The following is a 22,068-nucleotide window of genomic DNA, read 5'->3' as shown; positions in this document are numbered from 1 at the left end:
AAGGTTGCCAAGAGAAGCTGAGAGGGGTTTAATGGCAGCAACACGTGCAGATGGTGTCTGAACTTGGCACCTCTGATGCAGCACATATATTCAACAAAGGGTCATCTTACTGCCATCAACTAATGATTTATTTCATACCCGGGCTGAGGGATATCAGCTATGTTGAGGGACTAGAAAAGCTGGGATTGTTCCCCCTGGAGCAGACGGTGCGATAACGCAGGGGTTCAAAATCAGGGAAAGCTTTTGATCAGAGTAAATAAGGAAAATCCACTTCCGTGACTAATTCAGTAACTTTTGAAAGGGAATAGAATACATACTTGGAGGGGAAAATGTTTGACTAGGGCTACGGGGAAGGAGTACTGGAGTGCAACTAATTGGTTAGCACATTCCAAGAGCTGGCATTGTCACAATGGGCCAAACAGCCTCCTGCTGCGCTGTAATACTTTGTGATATCAGAAGGTGAAATAGCTGGTGCTGGGCATGTTGATGTCTATCTTTTTCCTGCTCTCTCGCCTGCACTGACTCACATCGGAGTGCAGTTCTACAGGTATCTGCCCTCATCTTCATGTCTCAGACTAGTTGGTGTGCGTCGGGCGACTGACTGAGCATGAGGATCTGGGCTGTTGAAAGGGACACAGCTGATATCCTGAGAATGTCTTTACCCAATAACCAAACACAGGGCAATCTCACACAGGTCACTGAAAAGTGGTTTGGAGGAGCAGGAACACTGGCTCCCTATATCTTACACTCTGTAGTCACAGGGAGCTGAGGTTCACTGTCCCCTTTCAAATCCAAACCAGTCTGGCTGTTTCAGATTAGACGTTATACTGAGTTTTGCCCTCTCAGGTGAGCATATTTGACAGAGAACAGGGGAGGTAGTTCCGATGTCCTGGACAAGAGTTGCTCAATCCTGCCCTATACTGGCCATGGATTAATATCAGCAGCTGTTTGAGGAAATTTGTTACAGAGGGATAAGCTGGCCCTTTGCCTAACTTATGTGTCCAGTTCACAAGGCAAGTCATCAAGAGGCTGTGAAATGCTTCGTATCATGAGGATGGGAAAGGTGCTAGATTAAGGCAGGTTTGTTTTTTCGCCGTGTCTGGGTCAGTAAATGGAGCACTGGGAGATTTGTCCACATCAACTTTTAGATATTGTCAAACTCAAGGATCAGTGCCATGATTATCATGCCAGGTCAGCAGGATGTGGCTGTCTCGTTTCCTGCCTTCTGTCAGTATAGGTCAGGATTGAGGCTCAGCTGCCCTCTTAGCCTCTGAATGAGTGGGTTCAAGTCCTGCTCCGGAGACTGCATCATACAAACTGGGCTCTCATTCCAGTGAAGTGCTAAGGAAGTCCTCCACTGGTTTCCAGATATCTATGTGGAGTTTGCACATTCTCTCCGTGTCTGCACTGGTTTCCTCCCACAAGTGCCGAAAGACGTGCGGTTAGGTGAAGTGGACATTCTGAATTCTCCCTCTGTGTACCCGAACAGGCGGCAGAATGTGGCGACTAAGGGCTTTTCGCAGTAACTTCATTGCAGTGTTAATGTAAGCCTACTTGTGACAATAAAGATTATTATTATTGTACAGGTTAGGTGGATTGCCCTTCAGTGTCCAAAGGTTAGGTGGGGTTACGGGATTGGGGCGGGAGAGCGGGCCTCGGTAGGGTGCAGGGTTGGTGCAGACTTGATGGGCTGAATGGCCTCCTTCTGCACTATAGGGATTCTATGATTCAATGTCAAACTGAGGGTACACCTGCCCTTTTAGATTGTTGACCAAAATCTGATGGTACTATATTATATTGTATTATAGATTAGTAGCAGAGGAGAAAACATTTTTACTCAGAGGGTAGTGGGAGTCTGGATTTCGCTTCCCGAGTTAGCGGTGGAGGCAGAGACCCTAAACTCTTTTAAAAAATACCCGGACATGCACCTTAAGTGCTGCAAGCTACAAGGCTCTGGACCGGATGCAGGAAAGTAAGATTTAAAAGAGCGCCCTTGGGCTAGCATGGACAAGATGGGCTGAATGCCCCCCTTCTGTGCTGTAACTTTTCTATGATTCTGTGATTCTATTTTCATGCAGATTTTGGGGTGTTGTTCCTGGTGTCCTGGTCATTTAAACTTCAACCAACTGAGAGAATACTTTTTTTTTACTTTTAAAAAATAAATTTAGAGTACCCAATTATTTTTTTTCCAATTAAGAGGCTAAATTGCCGAGTGACCAATCTGCCTACCCTGCACATCTTTGGGTTGTGGGGGTGAAACCCACGCAGACACAGGGAGAATGTGCAAACTCCACGCGGACAGTGACCGGGATTCAAACCCAGGTCCTCAGCACCGTAGGCAGCAATGCTAACCGCTGTGCTACCATGCTGCCCTGAGAGAATACATTTTGGGACCACATTTCATCTACATTACAAGACGACCAGACTTCAAATGTAGCTTATTGAACGTAAACCACATCGGGACGTCCTGAAGCTGTGAAAGATGCTGTATAAATACAGGTTCTTTCTTCTTTTACTCTTCTTCTATAACGGAGAATCCCGCCCAACAACTTTATACTGCCTGAGAAGTAGCGGCCTCACGGTAGCATGGTGGTTAGCATCAATGCTTCACAGCTCCAGGGTCCCAGGTTCGATTCCCGGCTGGGTCACTGTCTGTGTGGAGTCTGCACGTCCTCCCCGTGTGTGCGTGGGTTTCCTCCGGGTGCTCCGGTTTCCTCCCACAGTCCAAAGATGTGCGGGTTAGGTGGATTGGCCATGCTAAATTGCCCGTAGTGTAAGGTTAATGGGGGGATTGTTGGGTTACGGGTATACGGGTTACGTGGGTTTGAGTAGGGTGATCATTGCTCGGCACAACATCGAGGGCCGAAGGGCCTGTTCTGTGCTGTACTGTTCTATGTTCTATGTTAAGACTGTGCTGATTTGTTGGCAAGTGGAGTCTGACTGATAGAAGCATTGCCGTGGAGAATGCACCAGTTGATGGTAACTGACTGGAAATATGTCCATTTTCTGGTGGAGAGTAGTATTTGAACACCAGGTACACACAACATAGCAACCAGGGTGGTAGTGATCTGATTAGCACCTAGCTTTAAGTATAACACTCCCTAAAGCGAGTAAATAACCAGGCATCAGCAGAAAGTGCAGGAACGCACAGCACATTTACTCCACCAGCTATGCCGGCAACAAGTATGAACCTGGTATATTTGGAAAGAGTAGTCAGTTCATTATTTATATTGGCCGCCTAACACACGGTGAAGCAATAAACAGGCATCAGCAGCTATTTTTTGAAAGGTGCCCTCACTTTAATCATTTTTAGCAGAATGCTAAGCTCATTATCAAGTATCCAGGACATCAGAGCCTATTCTTGGCAGGGGCATGAAGAGGAGAAAGCCATCCCGAGTTATAAACTGGGTGATGCTGGAGCTAAAAGGGTTAAATATGAGGACAGGCTGCGGAGACTAGAGTTGTGCTCCCTCCAGTACAGAGAATAAAGGGGTGCTTTAATTGGGGTGCTTATGTTGGTCAAATGAGTCGATAGATAGAGAGAGATTATTTCCTGTGACAGGTGAGTCACATAACTCATGAATTTGGAACATAACAGTCAAAGGTTGAATTTAATGTTTGCAAATGGAGTCTCGCCCACCAGCTGGAGGACCTGTCGCAGCCCCACTTTCGCCTCAGGTCAGCCTGGGGCCTTCCCTGGGATTAAAGACCCCCACCCAAAGAGCTGCAGGCCGGTAACTCTTCATTGCCATGAGTGGCATTGGAAGCGGTGGCAGCTGCCAGCCTTCTGTACCCACCAGAGGGCCAGGGTCAATGAGGGACCCCAGGCTAAAGGTGAGTGAAGGCAGAATGAGTTTGCAGAGTTACCATCGCGGGGGATTGGGGGTCAGGGAAAAAGGCAGAGGGGTGGCCATCAGTGCCCCCCCCCCCCCCCACCCCCTCCATTCCCAATGCCAGTTCCCTGGTCAGGCATTGAGCGTCTTTAACCAAGCTAGTGCCCCCGAAATCCCCCCTAATGGACTCCCTGTCTGGCGACTCCTTATCTGCTACAGGTTAAATATCATAAGACCAGAAGACATAGAAGCAGAATTAGGCCACTCAGCCCATCGAGTCTGCTCTGCCATTCAATCATGGCTGATATTTTTCTCAGCCCCATTCTCCTGCCTTCTCCCCATAACCCATGATATCCCCATCTACGATAGAATGAGGCCCTGAAGTGGGTATCAATTTCCCACTCAATAATAATAATAATCATTATTATTGTCACAAGTAGGTTTACATTAACACTACAATGAGGTTACTGTGAAAAGCCCCTAGTCTCCACACTCCGGCGCCTGTTCGGGTACACAGAGAGAGAATTCAGACTGTCCAATTCACCGAACAGCATGTCTTACGACTGTGGGAGGAAACCGGAGCACCCGGAGGAAACCCACATAGACACGGGGAAAACGTGCAGACTCCGCACAGGTAGTGACCCAAACCGGGAATTGAACCCGGAACCCTGAAGCTGTGAAGCGACAGTGCTAACCACTGTGCTAACATGGCGCCTCAATTAGTGTCTGGGTGGGAAGGGCATCCACAAGACGTCTCGGCCAAGATTTAATCGGACAGGGGCACGAAAGTGGCGGGGTTCCCAACTGGGGAGGCGACATTAAACCCCACCCGCTGTGTGAGAGCGCTTCTTCACAAACAGGGTAATGGAACTCTCTACCCCAAGAAACGGCTGGGAGCCAACCCAAATTTGCTAAACTGGGCTTGAGACATATTTTTCCAAGAGTATTGAGGGTTACAGAATCAAGCTGAGCGGGGGTGATGGAGTTAAGAAACAGATCAGTCGTGATGTAACTGAGGAGGAGGAACAGGCTCAAGGGGCCGAATGGCATTACTCTTGTTCCTGCATTCCTTCCTATGTTCGTGTGCCAGTGGCCTTAGTCTCTTTGAAGCTGCTGAGACAATAAACAAGTTGAATCGCTGCTCTCTCTCTGCTGCCTGAACAAGTGTTTTGCCTGCGGGACCTATGGCTGCTGGGATATTTCAAATGTTAAAAATTAAAAACAACATGATGTGGAATCAACGTTATCCTGTTACCGTGGCTCTCCCGTGTAATTAGCCACGGCAGAGTTTGGGCTTCACTTCTGTCTAAATTGGCAGCGGCAATGTTTTGTTTGTTCATTTTCAATTAAGTTCAGTGGGAATGCGATGAGTATTAAAACGTTGTTTCCATTTCTGTGTGAGGTTTTCCCTGGAACACAGCAAAGCGCGTTAATGCTGAAAGCTAATCTCCTCCGGCCTTTCATTTTCACTTAACATCAGAGGGAACAGGACACGTTGCCGGTGCGGAGCTCAGGTGCTAGTGGAATCCATCCAAGTTCTCATATAGTACAGTGCACTCCGACTCAACACAGATGGCTGAGTCCACCGACGAGAGGGCCAGCGTGACCGTGTTGGCAAATTTGTCATCTCCAACGGAGCCTGACCTGAGAAACCTTTTCCAGTGCGTCATAGATTCCCCGGCGCTCTGGATTCGGCCCAACTACCGCCGCACAGCGGATTCCAGAGTATCAATGCTGAGAGACCAACATATCACAGGTCAAACTGGAGTGAAGGAGGCCTTTTGGTCTGTCCTGAGCAACGACATTCTACCCGGCACAGAACTCAAGCTGTTTCTTAAAGGAGCTCAATGATTCATGGCTGTTGTCGCGTTCTGCATAAAGAAAAACCAGCCCAGCTCCTTCTCTTAACTTAACGGTCTTTTACCAGTAGAGTCTTCCAGCTCTGGTGTACTTCGAAACATCAACAACCTTAGAACACCATCACTCAGTCTTTCCCTGAAGACCTGGACATATATCATGGCTCTGTCATTGGCGTTGGGTCAAAATCAGTAAATTCGCTACCTAATGATCCAAAGCACAGTAAGAGGCCCTTCAATCCACCGTGCTTGTACTGACTCTATTGAGAGAGTTATCCAAGTTATGCCGCACCCCTACTCTTTCCCAATAACCTTGCAAATCCAAGTATTTATCCACTTCCTTTTGAAAGTTATTATTGAGCAACAGTTCTCCAAGTTACCTCCGCTCTTCTAATTCTGGCTTCCTGTGCTTGTGGCTTCTTGTGCTCGATTTTAATAGCTCCACCATTGGAGTTTGTGCCTTCACTTGGCTGAGACCCAAATGCTGGATCTCCAGCCCCCCCCCCCATTACCTTGCTGCCTCTCTACTACGTTGCTTGAAGATGCCACTTAAAACGTACCTCTTTGACCAAGCTTTAGGTCATATGACCCAAGTCTCCTCCTTATGTGACTGTATCAGCATTTGTTTTATAATTATAATAATAATAATAATAATAATCGCTTACTGTCACAAGTAGGCTTCAATGAAGTCACTGTGAAAAGCCCCTAGTCGCCACATTCCGACGCCTGTTCAGGGAGGTTGGAGCGGGAATTGAACCGCGCTGCTGGCATTGGTCTGTATTGCAAGCCAGCTATTTAGCCCACTGTGCTAAACGTGAAGTGCCTTGAGAAATCGTATTGCATTCAAGGCGCCATGTGAATTTACGTTGTTGTTGAATCTGTTTCCATCGCTCTTTCAGGCAGTGCATTCCAAATCACAACAAGGTTCTGTACTGCAGATCTCCGCAGGTCGTACGCCAATCATCCCAAACCGTCTATTGGCACGAGTTCGAATGAGAGCAGAGGAGCTCTGTCTGGCGTCCCCCTCAACAGTTATCGCTCAACCAACATCACTCAATCAGACAATCTGATCATGTTGCCGAACTGGACTCTTCTGGGCATTGTGGGGAGCTGGGGGTGTAGACGTACTACCACTGGCCAGCAGCCCAGGTTAATAGGAACATGGGTTCAGATCCCCTCACGGCAGCTGGTGGAATTTCAATTCAATTAATAATTCCGAATTTGGAAGCGAGACTCACCATGAATTATTTTTTTTTGAACCATCTGGTATCCTAATGTCTTGTAGCGGAGGAAATCTGCCAACGTTACCTGGCCTGGCCTGACTTGTTACTCAGCAATTATGGTCGATTCTTAGTTAATTCAAAACTGCCCTCCGGAATGGCCTGGGAAGCTTCCCAGCTCCAGGGCAATTGGGGAAGGGCATCAAATTCTGGCCTTTCCAGTGACACCTACATCCCCAGGAAATTTATATATTTTAAAATTGACTGCTTTGTTTCTGATGAGCCATCAATTGCACGAGAGACGAGTTGCTATACAAAAGTTAGGCTTTAATGAGCTAGAACTTAGCCCTGCGGTTGACTACAATAAAATGGACGACCGCCGGGCGTTCCGACTATTTATACCTCGGTATGGAGGCGTGGTTAACTCAGCCTCTCGACCAATCGGAGAGCCGTCACATGACTGGTCTCAACCAATCGGTCGAGAGGCACATGACCAACCAGGGCCAATAGTAAGCCAGTGTTCTGCACCAATGGCAGACAGCTATGCAAATCATACCACCACAGTTTCTTTCATCACAACTTCAAAACTATTTAACTAGCGGGAAAGAAACTTTGGAACATCCTACGGATGTGAAAGGTGCAATGTAAATGCAAGCTCCTGGTTTATTTGCATTCTCCAGTCGAGTCAGCTCCTGGTGTGGAGAGGGGACGGTGACCGCCCAAGGGAATGAGGAGGATGGGGAAACAATTGCACCGGCAAAGTCGATAAGCAGGAAGAATCGAACAAACAAACAGATTTGTCTCTCAGGTGAAACTTTACCTCATTGGTTGTGTCCTCAGAGCTGTTTTAAGGCCCTCGACGATCGTGTTTCTCATCTCCATTTCCTCTTCGTCAAAGGCAAAAACGGTCTGCATCTGTAAATGAGACCAAACGTTAAATCGGCCTGCGTCCTTATTGTACAACATGTGAATCCCTCCCTCCAAAACCACACCCCACAAAAAGAATTTGGCGAAGTGATGACGACCCACTCTCGGTTACTGCGGTATCGCTGACACCAATTCAATGGCGGCAGGAGCATCCTGTGGCAGCAATTCCTGGCGCAGGGGAGAACCGCGGGAGAAATCCCGCTGCCTGATGGATGGGCGTTGTAAGAGAAGTTAGCAGGATGAGACTAACCTGTTGGTCTATTTTCAGGAAATTTCTAAAGGAGAGGTAGAAAGGTGGATTGGTTTGGGAAAGGAATTCCAGAGATTGAGACTCAAGCGTTCTGACGTCACTACTACAAGTGGTGAAATGTAGGGCAGGCCACAGGTAGAGGACAGAAGGGTTGAGAGGAGGATTTAAAAGCTGAGAAAGTAGCAGGAGTAGGGAAATGGGAGAGCACAGTGAGATTCAGAGAAGATTTTAAACCTTACATAGAAAATAGAAGCAGGAGGTGGCCATTCGGCCCTTCGAGCCTGCTCCACCATTCAGTATGATCATGAGTTCAATACCCTGATCCCGCCTTCCCCACATATCCCTTGATCCCTTTAACCTCAAGAGTGATATCTAATTCCTCCTTGAAATTGCACAACATTTTAACCTCAATTACTTGCGGGAGTGAATTCCACAGATTCACCACAATCTGGGTATAGACGTTTCTCATCACCTCAGTCTTAAAGGTTTACCCCTTATCTTCAGACTATGACCCCTGGTTCTGGACTCCCCAACATCCGGAACATTCTTTTTGAATCTACCCTGTCTAATCCTGTTAGAATTTTGTAAGTTTCTATGAGATCCCCTCTCACTCTTCTAAACTCCAATGAATGTAATCCTTTTTTTTTTATAAATTTAGATTACCCAATTATATTTTCCAATTAAGGGGCAATTTAGCGTGGTCAATCCACCTACTCTGCACATTTTTGGCTTGTGGGGGCGAAACCCACGCAGACACGGGGAGAATGTGCAAAACTCCACACGGACAGTGACCCAGAGCCGGGATCGAACCTGGGACCTCAGCGCCGTGAGGCAGCTGTGCTAACCACTAGGCCAACGTGCTGCCCTATGAATGTAATCCTAACCGACTTAGTCTCTCCTCACATGACAGTCCTGCCATCTCAGGAATCAGCCTGGTAAATATTCACAGCACTCCCTCCATAGCAAGAACATCCTTCCTCAGCCAAGGAGACCAAAACTGCACACAACATTCCAGATGCGGCCTCACCAATGCCCTGTATAATTGCAGCAAGACATCCCTACTCCTGTACTCGAATCCTCTCACTTGGATGGCCAACATACCATTTGCCTTCCTTATCGCCTGCTGCACCTGCATGCTTACTGTCAGCAGCTAGTGTACAAGGACACCCAGGCCTTGTTGCACATTCTCCTCTGCTGAACTATAGCCATTCAGATAATAATCTGCCTCCCTGTTTTTGCTACCACGGTCAATAACCATTAATTTTCCCACTCACTCAGCCTGTCCAAATCACACTGAAACATCTCTGCATCCTCCTCATAGCTCACCTTCCCACCCGGTTTTGTGTCATCTGCAAATTTGGAGATTTAGTTACCTCATCTAAATCATTAATATACATGGGGCGGCACGGTGGCAAGCATTGCTGCCTCCCAGCTCCAGGGCTCCGGGTTCAATTCCGGCCTCGGGTGACTGTCTGTGTGGAGTTTTCACTTTCTCCCCGTGTCAGTGTGGGTTTCCTCCGGGTGCTCTGGTTTCCTCCCACAATCCAAAGATGTGCAGGTTAGGTGGATTGGCCATAATACAGCTCTTTTCAAACGTTAGAAGGGTATTGAACGTCATTATGGCACCAGCAGAGGGGAAGGAAACAGAGGTGGTTGTGGCATTGGACGCTGAGTAGGCGTTTGACCGGGTAGAATGGGGGTACTTGATGGCAGTTCTGGAGCGGTTTGGGATTGGACCAAGATTTGTGAACTGGGGAAAGCTATTACATAAGGAACCGAGGGTGAATGTCCGCACAAACAACATCAACTCGAGATACTTTTCTCTCCACCGTGGGATTAGGCAGGGATGTCCTGCTGTTTGCACCTGCGATTGAGCAGTTGGCCATTGCATTAAGAAGTTTGGGGGTATGGAAAGGAATAGTGCGGAGGGGTGGCGCTTAGGGTGTCCTTATATGCCGATGATTTGCTGTTATACGTGTCGGAACCGAGTGTGTGGATAGGGGGAATAATAGAGCTGCTTCGAGTGTTTGGGTCTTTCTCGGGGTACAAATTAAAGGTGAGAGTGAATGCCTCCACCTCGTGCGCGAGGTTGGGGCTGATACAGCTGAAAGTGGTATACGGAGCACACCTCACGAGGGCGAGGATGAGCCAATTCTTTGAAGGAGCAGAAGATGTGTGTGAACGTTTTTGGGGGGGGGGCGCTAATCATGTTCATATGTTTTGGTCCTGTCCAAATCTAGAGGATTACTGGAAGGAGGTTTTTAGGGTCATTTCTAAAGTGGTGCACGTGAACCTGGACCCGGGCCCCTGGGGGGCCATATTCGGAGTGCCGGACCAGCCAGGGTTGGAAACGGGTGCGAAGGCAGATGTTGTCGCCTTCGCCTTGTTGATTCCCCGAAGGCGGATCCTGATGGGATGGAGAGCTGCCTCTCCACCCTGTGCCCTGGCGTGGCAGGGGGGAACCTGCTGGAATTCTTGACTCTTGAGAAGGTTAAGTTTGAACTGAGGGGAAGGATGGAGGGGTTCCACAATTCATGGGCATTATTCATTATGCACTTTCAAGAACTGGATAACATCGAACATTAGTTGGGGCGGGTGGGTGTGTGTGTTAATGGCGACTATGGGTGATCCCTGATTCCTTTGTGTCATTTTTTAATGTGAACATACGGGCTGATGTTTGGGGTTTGGTGGGAGGATAGGATCGTTGTTATTGATATGGGGATTGACATATTTGTTGCTGATTATTGTTTATTGTTGGTGGGTGTAAATTTGGAAGAAAATGTGAAAAAGGAGGAGAATAAAAAATATTTTTTAAAAACCCTCTTCCTTGACCAAGCTTTCGGTCTCCTATCTCAATACCCATCACATTTTGTTTGGTGGACACTTGAACGAAACGTGTTGGGATGTTTCACTGTGCTAAGCGGGCTATATAAATGCAGTGTTGTTCCTGGGAGTGGCCTCCAGATTGTTTCATAGGTTGCGCTGTCGGCTGCAATGTCTCAAAGATTTTTAGAGGATTAAAATAGATGCAGATAGGAAATAGAAATGAGCAAAGGAATATTTATTGCCTTCACTGAACTCTCCGTGTGTGCTCAAGGCAGTTTGTTGTTGGAAAGCAGCAGACTACTTTCCATAACTTTGTGGGAGAGTGCAGTAAGTAATGGGTAGTTGGCTTCCACAGGTTTTCCGCGGAGAGATGTCACCAGTCAGGAGTTTAACAACAGGTACACACGGCTTCTTTCCTGTCGGAATTTTGAGCCAGTTTTTTGCTTTATAAATGTTTTCTGGCGGAATGCATCGCTCACCCACACCTGGGACCGTAGCGGTTTGCGGCCGCGACGCCTGGGGTATGTCAAGCTCTTTGCTCGAGAGGTTCTGACAAAGAGCATTCTCACACCGAGCATTCGCAGGCCTTTGCTGGTGTCGCTGTTTTTCTGCTCTTGCACCAAATTTACTGGTTGTTATTTAATTGACAGGGTAGAGGGAAAGGAAAGCTACCGGTGTTTCCCCTGGTGGGCGAGGGTCCAAAAAACAAGGTGGGAAACTAAATTAGAGCATCCATTGTGTGACGTCAGAAAACAGTTGATCGTACAAAGGCTAGTGGAAATCAGGAACTCTCTCCCCAAAAGGTTGTTGAGACTGGCGGATCAATGGAAAAATTCAAAACGGAGATTGAGGGATTTTTCTTGGACAGGGGTATTAAGGGAATCAAAGCGGGTTTGATGCAGTGCAGGGACAAATCAGACATGATCTAATTGAATGACGAAACAGACTCGAGAGCCCCATTCTGAAAGAAAGTTAGACTGGGAGTCAAAATGGAAGTCTGGAATGGAAGTGGGTACAAGTGGGGGAGATTTTTTTTTTTAACCTCAACACAATTTAACTCTGGAGCGACTTATAAAGCTCCCGATTGCCTGTCTTGCACCCACATTCAGAGCCTAAATTCAGGGGCCCAACATTGAATGGGTTTCCCGGGGAAGCTGAAGAGGTTGGGAGAGATGATTAGGGCAGCACGGTAGCATGGTGGTTAGCATAAATGCTTCACAGCTCCAGGGTCCCAGGTTCGGTTCCCGGCTGGGTCACTGTCTGTGTGGAGTCTGCACGTCCTCCCCATGTGTGCGTGGGTTTCCCCCGGGTGCTCCGGTTTCCTCCCACAGTCCAAAGATGTGCGAGTTAGGTGGATTGGCCATGATAAATTGCCCGTAGTGTCCTTAAAAGTAAGGTTAAGGGTGTGGGGGTTGTTGGGTTACGGGTATAGGGTGGATACGTGGGTTTGAGTAGGGTGATCATTGCTCGGCACAACATCGAGGGCCGAAGGGCCTGTTCTGTGCTGTACTGTTCTATAAAGGGTGTGGTGAGAAGGCTGGAGGAAGGGAATTGAGGCTTGTTCCACTTCACAGCATTATCCGATCCCTAATCGCAGCAAAGGGGATCGTATGACTAGATAGTCAGGTGGCAAATTCTCCAGCAACTCGACAGATGTATTGACAGATTAACAGAGCAGTGATGGCAGAGTTTGCGTCGAAAACATTTCACTTACTGCAGCCATGGAGTTGATGCGGTCAATGTAGTAATCAGGCCAACTGGTGGCCTGCTTGTTGGGGTCATCTTGTTCCTAGAAAGCAAGGCGCGACATGTAGTTAAAATTTAGATTATAATATTTTTCCACTCACCAGCACATAAATGTCAAGGTACTGTATTGCAATTACACAGAATTGTAGAGTGGTTTCATGTCAGTGGTTTCCCCCCTCGTTCTTTGGGTGAAATGAAAAATGAAAATGAAAATTTAAAATGAAAATCGCTTATCGTCACGAGTAGGCTTCCATTAAGTTACTGTGAAAAGCCCCTAGTCACCACATTCCGGCGCCTGTCTGGGGAGGCTGGTACGGGACAGGCACAATGGCACAGAGGTTAGCACTGCTGCCTCACAGCGTCAGGGACCCAGCTCCAATTCTGGCCTCGGGTCACTGTCTGTGCGGAGTCTGCACTTTCTCCCCGTGTCTGCCTGGGTTTCCTCCGGGTGCTCCGGTTTCCTCCCACAATCCAAAGATGGGCAGGTTAGGTGGATTGGCCATGATAAATTGTCCTTAGTGACCAAAAAGGTTAGGAGGAGTTATTGGGTTACGGGGTTAGGATGGAAGTGAGGGCTCAAGTTGGTCGGTGCAGACTCGTTGGGCCGAATGGCCTCCTTCTGCACTTAGTATCCAAAGGGTTAAGTGGGGTTATGGAGAGAGAGGGGGGGGGGGGGGGGGGGCATGGGCCTAGGTAGGGTGCTCCTTCGGAGGGTCAGTGCAGGTTTAATGGGCTGAATGGTCTCCTTCTGCACTGTAGGGATTCTATAATGTACAGAGCAGCAAGGTATTCCACTACAGCAGGACATAATGGTGGAACGGTTTCACCCCAGCAGGAGGCCATTCAGCTTCTTGTGCCCTCGCTAGCTCTCTACAAAAGCAATTCACCCAGTGTCACTCCCCCCCCCCCCCCCCCCCCCCCACACTTTTCCCCACAGCCCTACAAATTGTTCTTTCTCATAAAATGATCCAATTCTCTTCTGAATGCCATAATAGGAACATAGGAACGGGAGTGGATCTTTCGGCCCATCGACCCGGCTCCGTCATTTAATACATAGAACAGTGCAGCACAGTTACCCAAGGCCGGAATCGAATCCGGGTCCCTGGCTATGTGAGGCAGTAGTGGTAATCGCTGTGCCCCACTCTAGGCCATTTCAGAAGGCCAGACAGGCAAGGATGGCTGCTTTCTATCCCGAAATGACATTACTGAACCAGAGGGAGGGGGTCACTGAATCACTGGAATGGTTTCCGAGATGAGGGTTTTGTGGATCGCCTGTAAAATCTAGGGTTACTCTCCCTGGAGCAGAGAGGAAATTTGATGGAGCTGTTTAAATTCATGTAGTTCTTTGACATGACTCAGGATTAATGTGACGTGGCAAACGAACCAGAGGTGATGCGAGGAAAAACATTTTTTGCGCAATGAGTGGTCGGATGTGGACTGCAGGTGGACACTGATCCAGGAGTAACGGGAGGAGAAAAATTGCAGGGGTATGAGGGGAACGTGTCGCGTCTTTTCGTCCGACGTCACTTCGTCCAACGACACTTCGTCCACGTCTTTTGGTCCAACGTCTTTTTGTCCGCCCGTCTTTTGGTCCAACGTCACTTCGTCCAATTATCCAATTACAAATTAATTCCGTATAAAACCATTTAATTGATAAAATGCAAGTACAATACAGCAAAATGCAAGTACAATACAGCAAGTGAATTTAATTGCTAAAACGCAAGTAATTGATAAAATGCAAGTAAAATGCAAGTTGAAAAATGCAGTTAAAAAGTTAAAAAATCTAAAAATGCAGTTAACAAATCTAAAAGTTTACTAATTAAAATTCCCGAAATTACTTAAAATTGATGTAAATTGTAAATTCCCGAAATTCCCTAAAAGTTAGATTTCCAGAACTGTACCCGAGAGAGAATAATGGGGAGAGGACAAGATGATTTGATATTCTACATTTCCGACAGACACAGATATAAGTGGGAGTCTAATTGGATTTAGACAATGAGTGCAGTTCTGAAAGAAGCAGATTTAAACTCGATTTTCGTCGAGTGATTAAAACCTCTGGTTGGCAGTGGGTTCTGACATTACAGGTCTGAAATGATCAAATATTCCATCAGATACAATAGCTCTCATCACGCTGGAGCATACATGGGCGAATATCCTGCAGCTTATCTTAAAAATGTCTGGAGATCAAGCAGCACAAATGCAGAACTCAACCTCAAGAGGCGAAATAGGTGGAGAGGATCCTTGAGCAGTAACATTGAAAAACTAAATTAAACTATTTGTAATTGGATAATTGGACGAAGTGACGTTGGACCAAAAGACGGGTGGACAAAAAGACGTTGGACCAAAAGACGTGGACGAAGTGTCGTTGGACGAAATGACGTCGGACGAAAAGACATAGCACCGAGGGGAAAGAGCAGGGGAGCGCAACTAACTGGATTACTCTTCGAAAGAGCCAGTACAGATTTGATGGTCCGAATGGCCTTTTCCTATGAGGAGGCTGATTTAGTCATGCAGGTGCAGCACAATATTAGAAAGACTGATGGAATGTTAGCCTTTATCGCCAGAGGATTTGAGTACTGGGGTAGTAAGGTTTTCCTTCAATTCTTTCGGATCTTGGTTAGACAGCACCTGGAGTATGATTAATAATAATAAAAAGTTATGGGGATAGTGGGTGGAAAAGGCATGAGATGTCCGATCAACTATAATCATATTATAGCCAGAGACTTTTCCCCAGGGCGGAAATGGCTGTCACGAGGGGACATAGTTTTAAGGTGATTGGAGGAAGGTATAGGGGAGATGTCAGAGGTCGGTTCTTTACACAGAGAGTGGTGGGGGTGTGGAATGCACTGCCAGCGGAGGTGGTGGAGTCAGAGTCATTGGGGACATTTAAGCGACTCTTGGACAGGCAGGAAATTGGACAGCAGGAAATTGAAGGGGTGTAGGTTAGGTTGATCTTAGAGTAGGATGAATGGTCGGCACAACATCATGGGCCGAAGGGCCTGTACTGTGCTAGCCACACAAGCAGTTTCCAACAGGAATCGATGGGTTGCGTTTGGGAGTTTTCGACCCTGACTCAGGGACGTGGAGCTGAATTTGAACTCAGTCCAATTAACTTAGGGGCTGGTTTAGCACAGGGCTAAAGAGCTGGCTTTGAAAGCAGACCCAGGCAGGCCAGCAGCATGGGTTCAATTCCCGTACCAGCCTCCCCGAACAGGCGCCGGAATGAGGCGACTAGGGGCTTTTCACAGTAACTTAATTTGAAGCCTACTTGTGACAATAAGCAATTTTCATTTCATTTCTCACTTGACACAGCCTCGGTGTAGGGACCTCACTGCCCTGTCCACTTCTGTAACAGGCAGCACGGGACGCTTCCACCCGGGGCTTTTCATAACGTGAAAATAAAGAAAAGCTGAAACACACCATTAGTCACAGGTGAGTTCTTCATTCATCTCCTTGCTGCTTGTGTGCTCCAGCTGTGTGCATTGTATTTCAAATTAATTCACTACGAGTGAGATGCTTCTGAGATGAGATGCAGATGCTTTACAAAGGCAAGCTCTTTTGAAAGTCAACGTCAAAGATGGGTAATTGATGTACTGTGAGTTAGACTGTGGCAGCCCCAGGAAGTCTTTCAGTTCAGTCTCCAATCTCTGACTGCAGGCACGTTCTGAATTAAGGATGTTTCCCTACGTAACAACAGTGACTACAGTTCATAAGTAATTCATTGACTGTGGAAAGCAGAGGGACATTCTCTGGTCATGAAAACTTTAATATGAATTCCAAGTTATTTTTTTTCTTCTTTCCACCTCATTAAGTACCATTTTGCAAACCGACAGGTAGTGCTGGGGAGCATTATCCTGCGTGAATACTGCTGCTCCATAACACCTCGCCCAACTTTGCTGCTGAAACCCGCACTCACATCATTGTTGCCCCCAGTCTAGAACGTTTCAATGCGCGTCTGACCGACCCACCCCCCCCCCTCAACCCACCTTGTGTCCTTAGTAAACTTGAGCTCATTCAAACTTCTGCTGCCTGTACCTTAATTTACACGTTTTAAGGAGGGAATAGTGGAGTTGCAGCTGAACACAGGACCGTCAATGGCGCAACGATTTTTTAAAAATCAGCCATGTGCAAGAGTCCAGAGCCCTCGGACGATTGTGAGGCTGGAGCAGTTTACAGGGTTAGGGAGCAGCGAGGTCATGGAGGAACTTGGAAAAGACGTGGGACGCGATCCTCCGGCCACGCTGTGTCGGAAAAGCATCTCGCCGTGGCGCAGCCTGACCGTTGAAAGCCGGGAGACCCCGCTACCAGGATCTACCCAGCTCGCAACCTGGCAGAGAGGTTGCAAGGAGAATCCCGCCCACAATGGGCAGGATCACCTTTTGGCAAATCTGCATATTAGAGCGAGGCAGTTAGCATTACTCTCATGTGGAGATTCCCAAGGTACCTGAAGCTTTGGGATTCAATCCCTTCTCCTTGGAGACCTCGGCTGAGCACCATTTGATACAGGTTCCCACAAGCGGGGACCAGACGGAATGGCACTCGGTGAGGGGAGGCCGCCAGCTGCATGCCCTTTGGACAGGGTGATGCCACCTGGGTGCCAGCCTGGCACTGCCAAGGTGACACTGTCAGGGAAGGGGCATTGTCAGGTTGGTACTTTTTGTGCGATCGGGCTTGCTCGGTGTGGGTGTTGAGGGGTGAGGGGGTTGGCCAGGGGACCCTCTCATATTGCGTTAGGGCTGGGCGGGGCAGGTCAGGGATTTTTTTGTGGGCCTCGGAGATCTGCAACGGGGCGTTCCGGCAAGCGGAGCTCCTCATAAACGGGGCTATGTGTGGCCTCGGACCTGAATCCCCGTTCGGGTTTCTTGGCCCGGAATCACGTGGCCAAATGCGCTCCCTCGGTGACTTTGTTCCCTTCGGGGAAGATCAAGATTTAAAATCGAGGTGTTGCCGGGTGAGACAGCATATATTGCCTGAGGACATTTACAATTCAACCACATTGCTGTGGGTTTGGAGTCACATGTAGGTCAGGCCAGGTAAGGATAGCAGATTTCCTTCCCATTAGTGAAACGGAGGGGTTTTTACGATAATCAACAAATGGTTTCATGGGCATCATCAGATTTGTAATTCCAAATGTTTACTCAATTCAGATCTCACCGGGATTGATGGGAAAGGTCGCCCAGAATACTCTGTCCAAATTCTGGCCCTCCCTCCTGGTTACATCATTGGGAAAGGTTCAGCGGAGGGCCAGAATCCTGGTTTAACGCATGTTCCCGACTCAAAGATGAGGAGCTGGATTTGTGTACTTTGGAAAGTATTGACTCAGGGGAGAGTTGGTTGAGGTCCACTCCCTCCACCAGTGACGTAGCCGTGTGTACCATCTACAAGATGCACTGCAGGAACTCATCAAGGTTCCTTACACAGCAGCCTCCAAGCCCACAACTGCTACCATATAGAAGGATAAGGACAGCAGGCAAATGGGGACCCCCAGGACACTACCACCCTGACTTGGAAATACATCGCCATTCCTTCACGGTCACTGGGTCAAAATGCAGGAACTCCCTCCCTAAAAGCACTGTGGGTGTACCTACACCTCAGGAACTGCCGCAGTTCAAGAAGGCAGCTCACCACCACTCAAGGGTGACTCGGGATGTGCAATAAATACTGGCCTCGCCAGCAACACCCACATCCCGTAAATGTTTTTTTTAAATTGTTCATGGGACGTGGGCGTCACAGGCTGTGCCAGCATTTATTGTCCATCCCTAATTGCCCTTGAGGGGCCAGTTAAGATTCAACCACGTTGCTATTGACAGTCACATGTAGGCCAGACCGGGTAAGGTCGACAGATTTTCTTCCCTTAAGAATGTTAATGAGCCAGATGGGTATTTACGACAATCGACCAATGGTTTTATGGTCATCATTAGACTTGCAATTCCAGATTTTCACTGAATTCAAATTTCACCATCTGCCCTGGTGGGATATGAACTCAGGTCCCCAGAGAATTGCCCTGAGGGTCTGGATTACTAGCCCAGTGACAATACCACTATGCCACTGCCTCAAGGGCACAGGCTGCTGACATTTTCAATGGCTGCTGATACGCCGTGTGTCATCACTAGACCACTGGACAGATTCCTGACTGGAAAGGGAATTGCATCATGCAATACAAGTACAATTAATAAAAGTTGTGGTCAATGTGGTCAAATTTCGATTGCCGAGGGGGAAGCCAGGGAAACCTGCCAGAGCTATTTTTCCCTATAAGTGGAACCCCTGCCAAGTAAAATATGAGCAGGTTTATCTCACCATTCAGCACATACGTCAAGCATCCAGTGCCGTTTTGAGAGGGCGTTCACGGGGCGTTGGTAGTGAGGCGCACAGGTGAAGATTTCTATCCCCAGTTTGTGCTGGATTAGGTTGTTATCAGATATGGGAAGCTGCAGGCGGCATCATCCACACAGGGTCAAAATGAACAGTGAAAGGCTCCCGCTCCTGTTCACCATTCAGTGAGAATCACCTGTTGCCTGCAATGGGGATGCTTCCCACAGCCGAACAGCCAGCTCACTACACAGGCACGAAGAATGGATGAGATTCACCGAGGCTCATTTCTCCGCAGTAACAGGTTGGGCTTCGACAGCTTTCCTGAGAAACACTGCGTCACTTTGTTACACGGAGCAAGTTAACCCTCAGATACTCAAAGCTCCATCAGGGGGCACTGCAGGGCCCGAATATTTTGCCCGTTTCTTTCTCCCACCCTGACGATCATCTGACTCAGATAAGCCTCGGCTGTTAAACTGTTAGTAAGGGACACGGTGCTTTCCATTAAACTCGTTTGCTGTGCTGTGTGGTGATCTGCAGTACTTCCCCATTAGTAAAGATTCTGGCCAGCATAGTGAATGAACAGTGGTATACACTGTGGCGTTATTGAAGTCATGCGCTCCCGCATCGCAGCTCACCAACATGGCACAGCAAAGGGCAGCAAGAGACTGTGGAGAAATCCATAAGCTCAGACCCTAAAGCAATGTAGTTTGGAAAGACCTCGGACTGTGAGCTCCTCTGCGGTTCAACAGGTAACACTCTGTTGTGGATTCAGTTCCCACGCCAGAGACTTCAATACATAGCCTCGGCTGACGCACATTCTCTCTGTGCCTACGCTGGCTTTCTTCTGGTTTCCTCCCACAGTCCCAAGATGTGGAGGTCAGGTGGATAGGCCATACTAAATTTCCCCTTAGTCCCACTGTCCAATGACATTCAGGTTAGGTGGATTGGTCATGATCAATGCGCTGGGTTATAGGGATAGATCATAGATCACAGGCGGGAGAGTGGGCCGAGGTAGGGTGCTCTTTCGGAGGGTCCGTGCAGACTCACTAGCGGAATGGCCTCCTTCTGCGCTGTAGGGATTCTCTGTACTCCATGCCCTGGTGCCTGCGATGCCCTTGGCTGGCTATCTCTGGAGTGCCGGCCCCTGGAGGGCCCCAGCCTACATTCAGGTGGCACTGATGCTGCTGCGTCACCATGTTCTGCCCGCTGCCCCTGCGATATGCCGCTGTCAGGAAGGGGGGGATTCAGAAGGGCTGGTCACTCTCAGCCTCTCCTGGATAGAAGGTGCCGGGAAGTGCTCCAGCTCTTCCTCTTCCTTCCAGGTGCTCGTGGTCTCCTGGGTTACTCCGTGGAATGGAGGGGCAGCTGGAGTGAGCTCCAGAAGCCTTAATGTCATCTGGTGCTACCAGTCCTGGAATTCCACCATTGTCTGCAGCACAGTGTCGACCCCCTCAGCCATGGTCCTCAGGGACTGAGCCATGCTTCGATGGTCTCCAGTCATGGTTCTGACATCTTGCCCCAGGCTTTCCATTGCAGACGCCAGCCTTGCAGTGATGGCCTGGATGCCACGCAGCGCTGACTACATCTTCTGCAACTGAATGTTTTGGGGCTCCTCCAATCGACCTTGTAGTCTCTGCCCTCCTGGTATTCCTGTCTCTGCCCTTGCATCTCCAGGAACTGAGGGATGCACTTGTCCAAAGGCACGTACCTGACTGGGACACAACTGAGTCCTGAGATCCAGCAGACTACTGACTGTCGGTGGGAGGACAACTGGACCTGCTCTTTGGTTATTGTTCCTGCAAGATTTTAGTACATGGCCTGGTCAAAGGTTTGGACAGCATAAAACTTACTTGAGACTGGCCATCTGGATAACGGTGCAGTGGCTCCCGCAGGCCATCCTCGGTATCTATGCGGGCCTGGTCCTGATCCTCCCCTGCGAACTCGATAGCCCTCTCCTCGAAAGGAGTCAAGATCCTTAGTTTGACATTCCACTAACTGTCTTCTTTCTCTGTCTCTTCAGCTTGAACATAGAATCCCTTCAATGCAGAAGAAGGCCATTCGGTCCACTGGATTTGCACCGACCCTCTGAAAGAGCACCCTACCTAGGCCCTATCCCCGTAACATTGTAACCTCACCTCACCTGCACATTCCTGGACTGTGGGGAGAAACCCATTCAGACACGGGGAGAAAGTGCAAACTTCACACAGTCACCCGAGGCCGGAATTGAACCCGGGTCCCTGGTGCTATGAGGCAGCTAGTGATAACCGCTGTGCCACCATGCAGGGCATTTCCACTTCTGATGTGCGTCCTGGGAATACACCAAGGCATAGTGGGAGGGTTCGCAAGGCTAAGGAGCTGGAGGGGCACTGAGTGGGCATGGGGGACGTTAGGCACAGATAGTTGGGGGTCATCATGAAATATCACAATTGCACTTGTCACCTTATTAAAACCTCTTCTTGATCACTCTCACTGTCTTTGACCCTCCTCCCACTGAGATAGGTCTTCACCCCCTTTGGTCACAGCTTCTCTCACAGGCCCTTGATATAAGGGAATTGGTTAGGCCCACTCAAACCGAGAGTTACATACATCCTGGTAGGACTCTGGCCTTAATCATTGATCCCGAGGCCCTTGTCCCTAATCCACTTTTAATGCTATGAGACTAAGGGATGTAGGCCCAAAACTCCTCACTGCAAGTCACCATCACCCTCCTGCAGTGACAGGCTCAGCAGACACAAGGGGCTGGATTCTCCGCCGGCGGGATGATCCATTTTGCCGGCAGACCGGCGGTTTCCCGACAGCGTGGGGCCTGCACCACAATGGGAAACCCCATTGACCAGCCGGCGTAATGGAGCATCCCGTCGGCGTGCTGAAAGAGAAATGTGGCGTGGCGGGGCGGAGAACCCAGCCCGAGGACTCCCCAGGCCCAGCACCCTGAGGACCTGGTTTTCAAGTGGACCGCCTCCCTTGGTGGCAGAGGGATCACGATGGTGCATCACCCTGAGATCTCATTGCTGTCAGGCTCCTGGAAAGCCAATCCGTGAATTTTAAATTCTTACCCAGCCCCCCCCCGCCCCAATCCCTGCCCCACCTTTCCCCAC

At 48.7% G+C, this 22,068-nt stretch overlaps 1 protein-coding gene across 4 annotated transcripts in view; it reads right to left on the bottom strand.

The window, feature by feature from the left end:
- Nucleotides 1-22,068, bottom strand: part of daam2 (dishevelled associated activator of morphogenesis 2) — a 370,882-nt gene that overhangs the window by 146,136 nt on the left and 202,678 nt on the right. For all 4 annotated transcript variants that reach the window (XM_038799044.1, XM_038799047.1, XM_038799048.1 and 1 more), the window contains exons 4-5: nucleotides 12,627-12,701; nucleotides 7,730-7,824 (exon numbers count right to left, since the gene is read on the bottom strand). In XM_038799044.1, the coding sequence (XP_038654972.1) occupies nucleotides 7,730-7,824; nucleotides 12,627-12,701 (170 nt within the window). The remainder of the gene's footprint in view (nucleotides 1-7,729; nucleotides 7,825-12,626; nucleotides 12,702-22,068) is intronic.

The sequence above is a fragment of the Scyliorhinus canicula genome, chromosome 6, assembly GCF_902713615.1.
Source record: "Scyliorhinus canicula chromosome 6, sScyCan1.1, whole genome shotgun sequence".
Taxonomy (NCBI): Eukaryota; Metazoa; Chordata; class Chondrichthyes; order Carcharhiniformes; family Scyliorhinidae; genus Scyliorhinus; species Scyliorhinus canicula.
Note: the sequence above shows the minus strand (reverse complement) of the source record. Positions and strands in the feature narration are given on the sequence as shown.